This window comes from Squalius cephalus (assembly GCF_949319135.1).
Source record: "Squalius cephalus genome assembly, chromosome: 6".
Lineage (NCBI taxonomy): Eukaryota > Metazoa > Chordata > Actinopteri > Cypriniformes > Leuciscidae > Squalius > Squalius cephalus.
Genome location: NC_137127.1, coordinates 48531262 through 48547173, shown reverse-complemented (window position 1 = coordinate 48547173; position 15912 = coordinate 48531262). Strand labels below are relative to the sequence as shown.

Below are 15912 nucleotides of genomic sequence, written 5' to 3'. Positions count from 1 at the left end.
GAGGTCAGGTATGTGAGGTCAGGTGTGTGTGGTCAGGTGTGTGTGTGTATGAGATGAGGTCAGGTGTGTGTGTGTGTATGAGATGAGGTCAGGTGTGTGTGTGTGTGTATGAGGTGAGGTCAGGTGTGTATGATGTGAGGTTAGGTCAGGTGTGTGTGAGGTCAAGTGTGTGTGTGAGGTGTGAGGTGAGGTCAGGTGTGTGTGTGAGGTGAGGTCAGGTGTGTGCGAGGGTGAGGTCAGGTGTGTGCGAGGTGAGGTCAGGTGTGTGCGAGGTGAGGTCAGGTGTGTGAGGTCAGTTGTTACTCTCTCTGCTAACAGCTGTTGCTGCTGACCTTTTTGATAGAGGGTGAAGAGGGGAGCCGAGTGCTTAAGCCTCTTCCTGCCAGTACAGAGCCTCTCCACCACCAAGACTCCTGTAGTGCCACCTCGGGCCACACATGGAAACTGGGTATCATACGGTCCCAGGGTAAACTACAGGGGATCTCAGAGCAGCAGTGGGCCCCAGAGACACTGTGTGGACACGCCCTGGCACCCGTCAACCACTGTCCCAGCTATGGGCAAATAGCCCCACTGCCTTGTGGTTAGTCTGTTGAGAGGGAGCACACCCTGACAGAAAAGCAATGCGCTAGAGGTGCGCAATAGGCGGGCCTTGACAGACGAAGTATCCGGCAGCCAAGATGGGGGGGGGGGGGGAGGTTGTCCTGGGACCACCTTTGCCATCGGAACTGACCTCATCATGGTGAAGATAGTGCTACTGGGGATGGCACATCTTACATATGTAAGCGCACCCTCTACCAGTACATCAGCAAGGCCTGGACTGATGAGAACATCCCGCAGCAATGGAGAGATGCAAACATTGTAATAATTTAAAAGAACAAGGGTAACCAGGCCATCTGCGGCAATAGCAGGGGCATATCACTCCTTTCTGTTGGTGGTAAGGTCATGGCGGAGGTGCTGCTTCAGTGACTTATTAACAACATCACTGAGTCAATGCTGCCAGAATCACAAAGTGGGTTTAGAAAGAACAGGAGCACGATCAACATGATCTTCACAGCCCGGCAGCTACAGGAAAAGTGCCGGGAGCAACATCAGGACATGTTTATGTCGGTCTCTCCAAATCATTCGATACTGTGCAAAGAGAGCTCTTATGGGCTGTCCTCCTCAGGTTTGGCTGTCCCAATAAGTTTGTTAACATCCTCCGCCAGTTCCATGATGGGATGATGCTTGGGTGACCATAGGCGGACAAGAGTTCGAGCCCTTCTGTACTGTTTTTAGTGTACTTTATTTTTAGAGCCACTAGGTGGTGCTAGTCCATGTGTTTTTGATGTTGTCAGAGAGAGTAACCTCTGACCTTAATTGCAGCCATTTTTACTCAGTTGATGCTGATAGTCACACGGTTAAAGCAGCTCAATCTCTTCATCATCTTTGCAATCATTTATAGAAGCTTTGTCTGTAAGTATTAATGTGTTTGCTAGAAGCTTGTTTTTCATCTTTTGTTTGGAATTAGTACCAGTAATTTTAGGATAAAATTGATATTAAGAGAGACTTTTCAGTACGATGTTTCATGCATCTTGATTATTATGTGTGTATATTATGTCCAGTTATACCTTAAGCGAACTGTTACAATTATTAATGTACAGTCTTTAGAAAATTATTTTTCCCTTTTTTCTGTATTTCAGTTTTATTCTGTCCCACTTGCATTTGAAGTGGTGGTGTTAATAAATCTATGCTTCAGTTCAACTTTCTTGTGGAAGGAGTTATCTGTCTGCCTAGTTGAAGAAGGGAAGTATGCAGACGCCTGTGCTTTTGTGGCCCATACTCCGGAGGATCTTCGAACTGTCCTTGCTGTGGCAGTGAGGGCTGACTGTCAACTCCACCAAGACAGAAAAGGTCTTCCAATGGAGTACCATTGCCGCACCCACATTACCTGCCTTCACTGTTGGAGATGAACAGTTGTCAGTAGTGCCATCTTTCAAATATCTGGGGAGCATCAGATATCTATTTCGTGTGTCTTTCATTATACGCACAACATCCCAGATGCCATAGCAAGACCGCTGGGCTCCCCGTGGATTGTTGTCAGGCTTAGGAGGCGGCGCAGACGGAGGAGGGAGAGGAAGCAGAAACGGGGCCGCATGTCCGGTGTTATGCTAAGGAACACTAAGAAAACAACCATACAAGCCACCTCTACCGAGCCTGTATCTCTCCAATGCCAGATCCCTGGTGCATAAAACGGATGACTTGGAATTACAACTCGTTGGAAATCGCTATGTTCGTGATTGCTGTGTTTTGATTATAACTGAAACCTGGTTTCACCCGGGGATACCCGATGCTAGCATACAGCTAGCAGGTCGCACTCTGCTTCGCTGGGACAGGACTGAGGACTCTGGTAAGAGAAGAGGTGGGGGGCTCTGCATGTATGTGCATGAGAACTGGTGTAATAATGGGACAATTATAGATAAACACTGTTCCCCTGATCTCGAGTACATGTCTGTAAGATGCTGGGCTTTTTTTTACCGGGAGAGCTAACAACAGTGATTGCCACGGCTGTGTATATTCCACCCGCCGCCAATGTAAACACAGTGCTCTCTCTCCTGCTGAACACCATAAATGAACAACAGCAGGCCCACCCCGATGGTGTTCATATAATTGCAGGAGACTTTAATAAGGCTAACTTGAAGACTGTACTCCTGAAATTCTATCAACATGTCAAGTGTCCTACCAGAGGAGAGAACACTTTGGATCATGTTTATTCCAACATTAAGCACACGTACAGAGCCATACCCCTCCCCATCTAGGCCAGTCAGACCATCTCTCTCTCCTACTCTCCCCAGCCTACACCCCCCTCAGACGCAGTGCCAGGCCTACCATTAAGACTGTTACAACCTGGCCTGATAATGAAATTTTCAAACTACAGGATTGCTTCAGCCAGACGGATTGGGACTTATTTGAACACCAGGAGTTGGAAACATTCACAGGAACAGTACTGGACAATATCAAGTTCTGCATCGGAAATGTGACTGTGAACAAAAACAGTCGGGTTTTCCCAAACCAGAAATCCTGGATGACCAACCATGTCCGCACACTCCTCAAAGCCCGCGACACTGCCTTCAGGTCAGGCGATAGAGCTCTGTACAGGGCTGCTTGAGCCGACCTGAAACGTGGAATTAAGAAAGCCAAAACGGACCATAGGATGAGCATAGAGTCCCACCTGTCCAGCAACAATATACAGGAGGTGTGGCAGGGCATACAAGACATCACAAACTATAGAGGCTGTGATGCGACAACAGGAGATCTGAGTGCGCCGCTGGTAGAGGAGCTAAATTGCTACTTTGTTCGCTTTGAAACATCGCAACAGCAGCACTCATCTGCTCCAACCCTGCCTTCACCTTCACTCCCATCTGGTTTCTGCACTACTTTAGTACTGCCCCCATCCCCACCTGGTTTCTGCACCACTCTACTCACTGTGAGGGAGCACGATGTCAGACGGGTGCTCCTGGCAGTAAACCCCAGGAAGGTTGCCGGCCCAGATGGAGTACCTGGCAAGGTGCTCAGAGCGTGTGCCCACCAGCTCGCCCTCATCTTCTCCAGAATCTTCAACTGCTCCCTGGCTCAGGCAGTCATCCCGTCCTGCTTAAAATCAACCACAATCATTCCAGTGCCGAAGAAGTCTCCCATTACCAGCCTAAATGATTATCGTCCTGTGGCCCTCACTCCGGTAGTCATGAAGTGCCTCGAGAGACTGGTTCTTCAGCACATCAAACACTGTCTCCCCCCAGACTTCGACCCCTATCAGTTTGCATATCGTGCGAACAGATCCACAGAGGATGCCATCGCCGTAGCTCTCCACTCTGTGCTGAGCCACCTGGAGCAGCAGCAGAGCTACGTCCGGATGCTCTTTGTGGACTACAGCTCAGCTTTCAATACAATCATTCCAGACAGTCTGATCCCTAAACTGGCCTCTCCCCTCTCACATATGCCTGGATAAAGGACTTTCTCACCAACCAGCCCCAGATGGTGAGACTTAGTCCCCACCTCTCCTCCACTTGCACGCTGAGCACTGGCTCCCCACAAGGCTGTGTGCTGAGCCCCCTCCTGTACTGTCTCTACACCCACGACTGAGGTCCTGAACTTGGCAGCCTGGTGTTCAGAGAATAACTTGGCTCTGAACACCAAGAAAACTAAGGAGATCATTGTCGACTTCAGGAAGAACAGCACCTACCTAGCCCCCCTTTACATCAACAGTGAGTGTGTGGAGAGGGTTCCGGTTTCTTGGCGTCCTCATCTCCGCTGACATCTCCTGGACAGGCAACATTACAGTGGTTATCAAGTAGGCTCAACAGCGGCTACACTTTTTGCGGGTTTTCAGGAAGTGCAACCTGGCTTCCAACCTGCCGCTGACCTTCTACCGCTCGTCCATCGAGAGCATACTGACGTACTGTATCACAGTATGGTATGGCAGCTGCACTGTGGCAGGCAGGGAGAGGCTTCAGAGAGTAGTAAAAGCAGCACAGAAGATCATCGGCTGCCCTCTCCCCTCCTTGATGGACATTTACACCTCCCGCTGCCTGTGTGTGTGAGAGGTCAGGGGTCACTCACTGTGCTGGGCCTCGTACTGGGCGCCGTGGTGCTGCAGCTGCTGACTGCGCCGGTAACAGCTCTCTCAGTAGCCACGTTTCCACTGTCGAGCCAGGGCCGGGCCGTGCTAGTGCGTGCCAGGGCCAGTCGCGTTTCCACTGTCACTTCCGGGGCTTGATCGGGGCTTACTCAGGGCCAACGGCCAGGATTTCTGGCCCGTCGAATACCTTGGGCCAAAGCGGGCCAGCTCGGGCTAGAGGAGTGGTTACGAACAGAGGAGGAGTTCACCTGAGTCGGGAGACGGCAGCGCCGGATGATTCTGTCAGCATTAAAGACTTTTAAAATAATTTAACTCGCGTTCATGTTTGAATGCCTTCTGTTTGTGATGCAAAAGACTATGCGCGCTAACCATTACCATAGTAAACATAGTAAACGCTTGAAGATACGCATAGTAAAAAAAACTGTGAACGCTTGAAGAAATCAGACCAATCATAAAGGCTATCATGTTTTTATTTTATCTGTCATAGCCTACGTCTCGTCTCTTTATACCGGACTATCATAAAATAAAGCAACTTTTTTTTTCGGGAGCTTCCTCTGTTTCTCTGACTGAAAATATCTGTATGTGAGTCGAGAGAGTGCTAAAGCTCCTCAGGTCGTATTTTTGGTGCCATATATTTGTAGAAATTATCATTCTTTCTAAATGTGATGTAAATATGTCCTGTAACTACCAGATAAACAGAAACAGACGCGACTGAAGAAGTAAGTGTGTCCTCTTTCTTTTGTGAAATAGACCTAACGGTAATTTATTTCTGAGTGACTAATGTGCAGTTTTGACAAATTAATTCATTATGATCAATGTATCACGTTTTATTGTAAACCTGTGGTAAAACATCGATGCTTGGGTTTTAAATATTCAAGTAAACAACAAAAATGCCAGCAAACGGCCGCTTTTATCATGTTTGTTTTCAACGCTGTTTCCAGTGATTTCTGATTAGTTTTCTGATAAAACTTCCATTTGTTGGTGCAATGATGGGTTAGTGTGACGTTGTTCCAGAGAGGTGTGTTACGGGCGTGTTTTAGTGAAGCGCTGTGGAGCTTCTGGCCCGACAGTGGAAACGCAGGCCCGGTGCTATTAGCCCGGCACGGCCCGTTTAAAGCCCTGGCTCGCACTGGCCCGACAGTGGAAATGCGGCTAGTGAGGTGTGTGTGAGGTCAGGTGTGTGTGAGGTCAGAGGTCAAGGGTCACTCACTGTGCTGGGCCTCGTACTGGGCCCCGTGGTGCTGCAGCTGCTGACTGCGCCGGTAACAGCTCTCTCCCACCTTCAGCGCCTGCTTGAAGAGCTTCTCCGCCTCCACGATCGTCGTGGCCTCCTCCTCAGCCAGGAGAACATACGCCGTTGCACACCTGCCACACACACAAGCAGTGCTCAGAACACACACACGCTAACACAAACTCTGCCTCCATTACGACACAAGAGTTTAGAGCTGATCCAGGGTTTGTTGATCAGGAATTCACATCATAATCTGCCAATCATTCTGTCTGCCACTGTAACTAAACAGCAACAATAATAGTAATTGACTTCCTTTATGAGGGACAACAGATAATATTCTAGTGTTGTTATAAGCGAGATTGTTAATATAAAACTGTCCTAACCAGACAAAATGTGCGATAAAAGGCAACTTTCCCATGTTAATCAGAGTTTTCATCCATGATGGGATTCTATTTTAGAAACGGTTTCTATTTCTGTTACGTTGATCGAGGCTGGAACAGCAACATACAAAGTGTGACTTCAGGAACTGATTATGTGCTTTATTTAAGGTTAAAAGCGCCTAGTGACCTTTATAGACGACATTCAAGCTGTGAACAAAAGTGTATTCTATGGCAAAGTTTGTTTCAGTCACTCAGTATGTACTTCTAACCCTCTGGTGCTCTGCGTGTCAGATCGATTTTTTTTATTTCAATGAAATTAATGTACTATATTTTAGTTAGATAATATTTTTTGTTTAATATTTTGTATTTTTAGGGGATTTTATGGTACTAAATTATATTTACGCTGTATTTATAATCCATTCATTCACATTTTGAACATTGACCTGAAAATTTAATTTCCAACTTAAACTGTGGTAAATCATGAATGCTGTAGAGCAACAGACTTCAGTTTGATCTCTTTTCAAAGACGACACTTTGCAGATTATTGCTGAAGTGAAAAACGTTTAAAAAAGTGAACTTAAAAAACTGTCTTAAAGAACTTATAAAAATAACTTAAAAAAGCTTTCCTGTAGCTCAAACAGTAGAGCATTGGTGCTTGCAATGCCAAGGTCATGGGTTTGATTCCCAGGGAAAGCAAGAACTGATAAGAATGTAAATGTGTACCTTGAAATGCAATGTAAGTCGCTTTGGATAAAAGCGTCTGCCAAATGTAAAAAATGTAAATGTAAAAAAAACTTACAGAATTTTATGTTTATTGTTATGAAAAATGTTGAAAAACATGTTTTACTCTAAAACTGTGAGAAAACCGAAGCCATAAATCTAAACAAGTTGTGTTTGATATCTCAAAAAATGAGCTTTCAGTCAGATTGTGTTTGGCTGCAGTACCAAACGCTTCCACTAGAGGAAATTAGTCTCCCATTCATTTCTAATGTGCTCGTTTTGACCGCAAGGAGCACAAGTGTGACTATTTTTTTCAGGACCATTTAACCTGTTCGAATCATGTCCATAATTTTGTTTTTTTGAGTTAACACAGCAAGTGCCAAAACCTTTATCAAGTTTCGTACCATTCCGGTGAAGAATTTGTTTTATTTTAAAACCAAATGTAAATTTTTTCAGTCAAAAATGAACGAAGAGCAATAATGTCAAAAGGGTATAATATTTATGAATTTGATTATATATTTATCCGTTTGGTTGCGAATACTGTGCGCTTGCAGAGAGGCTCCGCCCACACGCTCTTCTGATTGGCTGTGGTTTGTGACTGATTTGTCTGGTTAGGAGAACAGATTAAACATGCTGGGAATATATTACAGCATATTTCACAAGCTACAGAGGATTTCTGAAGGAGTAACACAGGCTAGATCCTTCTATCTGAACTATCAGTTGTTCAGTGCATGAGTGTTTGCAGTGCAGATCATCACTCACTCCTCCAGATCCAGAGCTTCATGAGCCGCCGTGATCCGAGCCTGAGGATTCCTCTCTCTCCAGGCCTTCTGCATGACTGTCAACACACACATACACACACTTATGCAAAGGTCTCCAAGATGCTGTGCTGAATCAGTAATGCTGTGCTCTTACTGGCGTCTGCAGGCCGCAGGTGATCAGAATCACAGGTGAAGAAAGTCTGATGATCCTGCGCTGATAGATTCATGTCGTAGTATGTGAGTGGCTCTCGCCCCGTTACCCACGTGTACCTGCAGCAAACACACTCAAATAAGCGGCTCAATGACATTCAACATCAGTTCAGTTACTCTCAACGTCATTTACTCTCATCGTCAGTTACTCTCAACGTCAGTTACTCTCATTGTCAGTTACTCTCAACGTCAGTTACTCTCATTGTCAGTTACTCTCAACGTCAGTTACTCTCAACGTCAGTTACTCTCATCGTCAGTTACTCTCAACGTCAGTTACTCTCAACGTCAGTTACTCTCATCGTCAGTTACTCTCAACGTCAGTTACTCTCAACGTCAGTTGCTCTCAACGTCAGTTACTCTCAACGTCAGTTACTCTCATTGTCAGTTACTCTCAACGTCAGTTACTCTCATTGTCAGTTACTCTCAACGTCAGTTACTCTCATTGTCAGTTACTCTCAACGTCAGTTACTCTCATTGTCAGTTACTCTCAACGTCAGTTACTCTCATTGTCAGTTACTCTCAACGTCAGTTACTCTCAACGTCAGTTACTCTCATCGTCAGTTACTCTCAACGTCAGTTACTCTCAACGTCAGTTACTCTCAACGTCAGTTACTCTCATCGTCAGTTACTCTCAACGTCAGTTACTCTCAACGTCAGTTGCTCTCTCAACGTCAGTTACTCTCATCGTCAGTTACTCTCTCATCGTCAGTTACTCTCAACGTCAGTTACTCTCATTGTCAGTTACTCTCAACGTCAGTTACTCTCAACGTCAGTTACTCTCAACGTCAGTTACTCTCTCATTGTCAGTTACTCTCAACGTCAGTTACTCTCTCAACGTCAGTTACTCTCATCGTCAGTTACTCTCAACGTCAGTTACTCTCTCAACGTCAGTTACTCTCAACGTCAGTTACTCTCATCGTCAGTTACTCTCATCGTCAGTTACTCTCAACGTCAGTTACTCTCATTGTCAGTTACTCTCAACGTCAGTTACTCTCAACGTCAGTTACTCTCAACGTCAGTTACTCTCAACGTCAGTTACTCTCAACGTCAGTTACTCTCAACGTCAGTTACTCTCATCGTCAGTTACTCTCAACGTCAGTTACTCTCAACGTCAGTTACTCTCATCGTCAGTTACTCTCATCGTCAGTTACTCTCAACGTCAGTTACTCTCAACGTCAGTTACTCTCTCAACGTCAGTTACTCTCATCGTCAGTTACTCTCAACGTCAGTTACTCTCAACGTCAGTTACTCTCATCGTCAGTTACTCTCATCGTCAGTTACTCTCAACGTCAGTTACTCTCAACGTCAGTTACTCTCTCAACGTCAGTTACTCTCATCGTCAGTTACTCTCTCATCGTCAGTTACTCTCAACGTCAGTTACTCTCATTGTCAGTTACTCTCAACGTCAGTTACTCTCAACGTCAGTTACTCTCATTGTCAGTTACTCTCAACGTCAGTTACTCTCAACGTCAGTTACTCTCAACGTCAGTTACTCTCTCATTGTCAGTTACTCTCTCAACGTCAGTTACTCTCTCAACGTCAGTTACTCTCATCGTCAGTTACTCTCAACGTCAGTTACTCTCTCAACGTCAGTTACTCTCAACGTCAGTTACTCTCATCGTCAGTTACTCTCATCGTCAGTTACTCTCATCGTCAGTTACTCTCAACGTCAGTTACTCTCTCAACGTCAGTTACTCTCAACGTCAGTTACTCTCATCGTCAGTTACTCTCAACGTCAGTTACTCTCATCGTCAGTTACTCTCTCATTGTCAGTTACTCTCAACGTCAGTTACTCTCTCAACGTCAGTTACTCTCATCGTCAGTTACTCTCAACGTCAGTTACTCTCTCAACGTCAGTTACTCTCAACGTCAGTTACTCTCATCGTCAGTTACTCTCATCGTCAGTTACTCTCAACGTCAGTTACTCTCATTGTCAGTTACTCTCAACGTCAGTTACTCTCAACGTCAGTTACTCTCATTGTCAGTTACTCTCAACGTCAGTTACTCTCAACGTCAGTTACTCTCATCGTCAGTTACTCTCAACGTCAGTTACTCTCAACGTCAGTTACTCTCATCGTCAGTTACTCTCATCGTCAGTTACTCTCAACGTCAGTTACTCTCAACGTCAGTTACTCTCTCAACGTCAGTTACTCTCATCGTCAGTTACTCTCTCATCGTCAGTTACTCTCAACGTCAGTTACTCTCATTGTCAGTTACTCTCAACGTCAGTTACTCTCAACGTCAGTTACTCTCATCGTCAGTTACTCTCATCGTCAGTTACTCTCTCATTGTCAGTTACTCTCTCAACGTCAGTTACTCTCTCAACGTCAGTTACTCTCATCGTCAGTTACTCTCAACGTCAGTTACTCTCTCAACGTCAGTTACTCTCAACGTCAGTTACTCTCATCGTCAGTTACTCTCAACGTCAGTTACTCTCTCAAAGTCAGTTACTCTCAACGTCAGTTACTCTCATCGTAAGTTACTCTCTCAACGTCAGTTACTCTCAACGTCAGTTACTCTCATCGTCAGTTACTCTCATCGTCAGTTACTCTCAACGTCAGTTACTCTCAACGTCACTCTCATCGTCAGTTACTCTCAACGTCAGTTACTCTCTCAAAGTCAGTTACTCTCAACGTCAGTTACTCTCATCGTAAGTTACTCTCAACGTCAGTTACTCTCAACGTCAGTTACTCTCATCGTCAGTTACTCTCAACGTCAGTTACTCTCTCAAAGTCAGTTACTCTCTCATTGTCAGTTACTCTCAACGTCAGTTACTCTCTCAACGTCAGTTACTCTCATCGTCAGTTACTCTCAACGTCAGTTACTCTCTCAACGTCAGTTACTCTCATCGTCAGTTACTCTCATCGTCAGTTACTCTCATCGTCAGTTACTCTCAACGTCAGTTACTCTCAACGTCAGTTACTCTCAACGTCAGTTACTCTCTCAACGTCAGTTACTCTCAACGTCAGTTACTCTCAACGTCAGTTACTCTCACCGTCAGTTACTCTCATCGTCATTTACTCTCATCGTCATTTACTCTCAACGTCAGTTACTCTCTCAACGTCAGTTACTCTCACCGTCAGTTACTCTCTCATCGTCAGTTACTCTCTCATCGTCAGTTACTCTCAACGTCAGTTACTCTCAACGTCAGTTACTCTCTCAACGTCAGTTACTCTCATCGTCAGTTACTCTCATCGTCAGTTACTCTCAACGTCAGTTACTCTCATCGTCAGTTACTCTCAACGTCAGTTACTCTCTCACCGTCAGTTACTCTCTCACCGTCAGTTACTCTCATCGTCAGTTACTCTCAACGTCAGTTACTCTCATCGTCAGTTACTCTCAACGTCAGTTACTCTCTCACCGTCAGTTACTCTCACCGTCAGTTACTCTCACCGTCAGTTACTCTCTCATCGTCAGTTACTCTCAACGTCAGTTACTCTCAACGTCAGTTACTCTCTCAAGGTCAGTTACTCTCAACGTCAGTTACTCTCATCGTCAGTTACTCTCTCATCGTCAGTTACTCTCTCATCGTCAGTTACTCTCAACGTCAGTTACTCTCAACGTCAGTTACTCTCAACGTCAGTTACTCTCATCGTCGGTTACTCTCAACGTCGGTTACTCTCTCAACGTCGGTTACTCTCAACGTCAGTTACTCTCAACGTCAGTTACTCTCTCGTTACTCTCTCAATGTCAGTTACTCTCATCGTCAGTTACTCTCTCAACGTCAGTTACTCTCATCGTCAGTTACTCTCAACGTCAGTTACTCTCAACGTCATTTACTCTCAACGTCAGTTACTCTCAACGTCAGTTACTCTCAACGTCAGTTACTCTCAACGTCAGTTGCTCTCATCGTCAGTTGCTCTCAACGTCAGTTACTCTCAACGTCAGTTACTCTCAACGTCAGTTACTCTCAACGTTAGTTACTCTCAACGTCAAACGTCAGTTACTCTCAACGTCAGTTACTCTCAACGTCAGTTACTCTCAACGTCAGTTACTCTCTCATCGTCAGTTACTCTCAACGTCAGTTACTCTCTCAACGTCAGTTACTCTCTCAACGTCAGTTACTCTCAACGTCAGTTACTCTCTCAACGTCAGTTACTCTCAACGTCAGTTACTCTCAACGTCAGTTACTCTCTCAACGTCAGTTACTCTCATCGTCAGTTACTCTCAACGTCAGTTACTCTCTCAACGTCAGTTACTCTCATCGTCAGTTACTCTCAACGTCAGTTACTCTCAACGTCAGTTACTCTCAACGTCAGTTACTCTCATCGTCAGTTACTCTCCTCAACGTCAGTTACTCTCATCGTCAGTTACTCTCATCGTCATTTACTCTCATCGTCATTTACTCTCATCGTCATTTACTCTCAACGTCAGTTACTCTCTCAACGTCAGTTACTCTCACCGTCAGTTACTCTCTCATCGTCAGTTACTCTCTCATCGTCAGTTACTCTCAACGTCAGTTACTCTCTCAACGTCAGTTACTCTCATCGTCAGTTACTCTCAACGTCAGTTACTCTCTCAACGTCAGTTACTCTCATCGTCAGTTACTCTCAACGTCAGTTACTCTCTCACCGTCAGTTACTCTCTCACCGTCAGTTACTCTCACCGTCAGTTACTCTCTCATCGTCAGTTACTCTCAACGTCAGTTACTCTCAACGTCAGTTACTCTCAACGTCAGTTACTCTCTCAACGTCAGTTACTCTCTCAACGTCAGTTACTCTCTCAACGTCAGTTACTCTCATCGTCAGTTACTCTCATCGTCAGTTACTCTCAACGTCAGTTACTCTCATCGTCAGTTACTCTCAACGTCAGTTACTCTCATCGTCAGTTACTCTCTCATCGTCAGTTACTCTCAACGTCAGTTACTCTCAACGTCGGTTACTCTCAACGTCGGTTACTCTCATCGTCGGTTACTCTCAACGTCGGTTACTCTCTCAACGTCAGTTACTCTCAACGTCAGTTACTCTCTCGTTACTTCTCAATGTCAGTTACTCTCATCGTCAGTTACTCTCAACGTCAGTTACTCTCAACGTCAGTTACTCTCATCGTCAGTTACTCTCATCGTCAGTTACTCTCAACGTCAGTTACTCTCAACGTCAGTTACTCTCTCAACGTCAGTTACTCTCTCATCGTCAGTTACTCTCTCATCGTCAGTTACTCTCATCGTCAGTTACTCTCATCGTCAGTTACTCTCAACGTCAGTTACTCTCTCAACGTCAGTTACTCTCTCAACGTCAGTTACTCTCATTGTCAGTTACTCTCATCGTCAGTTACTCTCATCGTCAGTTACTCTCAACGTCAGTTACTCTCAACGTCAGTTACTCTCAACGTCAGTTACTCTCATCGTCAGTTACTCTCAACGTCAGTTACTCTCATCGTCAGTTACTCTCAACGTCAGTTACTCTCATCGTCAGTTACTCTCATCGTCAGTTACTCTCATCGTCAGTTACTCTCATCGTCAGTTACTCTCAACGTCAGTTACTCTCAACGTCAGTTACTCTCTCAACGTCAGTTACTCTCTCATCGTCAGTTACTCTCTCATCGTCAGTTACTCTCATCGTCAGTTACTCTCATCGTCAGTTACTCTCAACGTCAGTTACTCTCTCAACGTCAGTTACTCTCAACGTCAGTTACTCTCATCGTCAGTTACTCTCAACGTCAGTTACTCTCATCGTCAGTCTCATCGTCAGTTACTCTCAACGTCAGTTACTCTCATCGTCAGTTACTCTCATCGTCACTCTCATCGTCAGTTACTCTCAACGTCAGTTACTCTCAACGTCAGTTACTCTCATCGTCACTCTCATCGTCAGTTACTCTCAACGTCAGTTACTCTCATCGTCAGTTACTCTCATCGTCACTCTCATCGTCAGTTACTCTCAACGTCAGTTACTCTCAACGTCAGTTACTCTCATCGTCAGTTACTCTCATCGTCAGTTACTCTCATCGTCAGTTACTCTCAACGTCAGTTACTCTCATCGTCACTCTCATCGTCAGTTACTCTCATCGTCAGTTACTCTCATCGTCAGTTACTCTCATCGTCAGTTACTCTCAACGTCAGTTACTCTCATCGTCACTCTCATCGTCAGTTACTCTCATCGTCAGTTACTCTCATCGTCAGTTACTCTCAACGTCAGTTACTCTCATCGTCAGTTACTCTCAACGTCAGTTACTCTCATCGTCAGTTACTCTCATCGTCAGTTACTCTCATCGTCAGTTACTCTCAACGTCAGTTACTCTCAACGTCAGTTACTCTCAACGTCAGTTACTCTCATCGTCAGTTACTCTCAACGTCAGTTACTCTCATCGTCAGTTACTCTCAACGTCAGTTACTCTCATCGTCAGTTACTCAACGTCAGTTACTCTCATCGTCAGTTACTCTCATCGTCAGTTACTCTCAACGTCAGTTACTCTCAACGTCAGTTACTCTCAACGTCAGTTACTCTCATCGTCAGTTACTCTCAACGTCAGTTACTCTCATCGTCAGTTACTCTCAACGTCAGTTACTCTCAACGTCAGTTACTCTCATCGTCAGTTACTCTCATCGTCAGTTACTCTCATCGTCAGTTACTCTCAACGTCAGTTACTCTCATCGTCAGTTACTCTCTCATCGTCAGTTACTCTCAACGTCAGTTACTCTCAACGTCAGTTACTCTCATCGTCAGTTACTCTCATCGTCAGTTACTCTCATCGTCAGTTACTCTCAACGTCAGTTACTCTCAACGTCAGTTACTCTCATCGTCAGTTACTCTCAACGTCAGTTACTCTCAACGTCAGTTACTCTCATCGTCAGTTACTCTCAACGTCAGTTACTCTCAACGTCAGTTACTCTCAACGTCAGTTACTCTCATCGTCAGTTACTCTCAACGTCAGTTACTCTCATCGTCAGTTACTCTCATCGTCAGTTACTCTCAACGTCAGTTACTCTCAACGTCAGTTACTCTCATCGTCAGTTACTCTCATCGTCAGTTACTCTCATCGTCAGTTACTCTCAACGTCAGTTACTCTCAACGTCAGTTACTCTCAACGTCAGTTCAGTTACTCAACATCAGTTACTCTCAACATCAGTTACTCAACATCAGTTACTCAACATCAGTTACTCAACATCAGTTACTCAACATCAGTTACTCAACATCAGTTACTCAACATCAGTTACTCTCATCGTCAGTTACTCTCAACGTCAGTTACTCTCATCGTCAGTTACTCTCAACATCAGTTCAGTTACTCAACATCAGTTACTCTCAACATCAGTTACTCAACATCAGTTACTCAACATCAGTTACTCAACATCAGTTACTCAACATCAGTTACTCAACATCAGTTACTCAACATCAGTTACTCTCATCGTCAGTTACTCTCAACGTCAGTTACTCTCATCGTCAGTTACTCTCATCGTCAGTTACTCTCAACATCAGTTACTCTCAACATCAGTTACTCAACATCAGTTACTCTCAACATTAATTACTCATATTTCATTCAAAATATCTCCATTTGTGTTCGGAAGATGAATGAAAGTCATGTGTGTTTGGAACGACAGAAGGACAGAATGGGTGAAATATCCCTTTAAGAGCTGCGTGTTTCTGCCAACATAAAAACTTGATGGTTTCATGTTTGAAAACTAAAGAAATGAATACAGCCATAAATATGTACTGTCAAATAAAAATTATTATTATTTTTCAATGAAATATTACAATAGTAATATTTCTCATTTTGTTTAATATCTTTATTTAGTAATAGTAACAATAATAAAAAGAATAATAATAATTGTATAGTTGTCAAACTGGGGCCGTATTCACAAAGCATTTTATCTTACCACTAGGAGTACTCCTAAATCGCACTAAAAGATTTTAGCTAGGAGTTTTCTCTTAGAAGTTATTCAAAACGCCTTTCAGACCTACTCTTAGTAAAGAAAAATGACAACTCCTAAACTAAGAGTGAGTCTTCGTTGCTATGGATGACGTCATTACTCATGCACGAGCTTGACTGAAGCGACCACCT

General features: G+C 44.5%; 1 protein-coding gene across 4 annotated transcripts in view; it reads right to left on the bottom strand.

The window, feature by feature from the left end:
- Positions 1 to 15912, bottom strand: part of st7 (suppression of tumorigenicity 7) — a 50249-nt gene that overhangs the window by 25721 nt on the left and 8616 nt on the right. For all 4 annotated transcript variants that reach the window (XM_079873369.1, XM_079873371.1, XM_079873368.1 and 1 more), the window contains exons 6-8: positions 7862 to 7977; positions 7709 to 7784; positions 5826 to 5980 (exon numbers count right to left, since the gene is read on the bottom strand). In XM_079873369.1, the coding sequence (XP_079729495.1) occupies positions 5826 to 5980; positions 7709 to 7784; positions 7862 to 7977 (347 nt within the window). The remainder of the gene's footprint in view (positions 1 to 5825; positions 5981 to 7708; positions 7785 to 7861; positions 7978 to 15912) is intronic.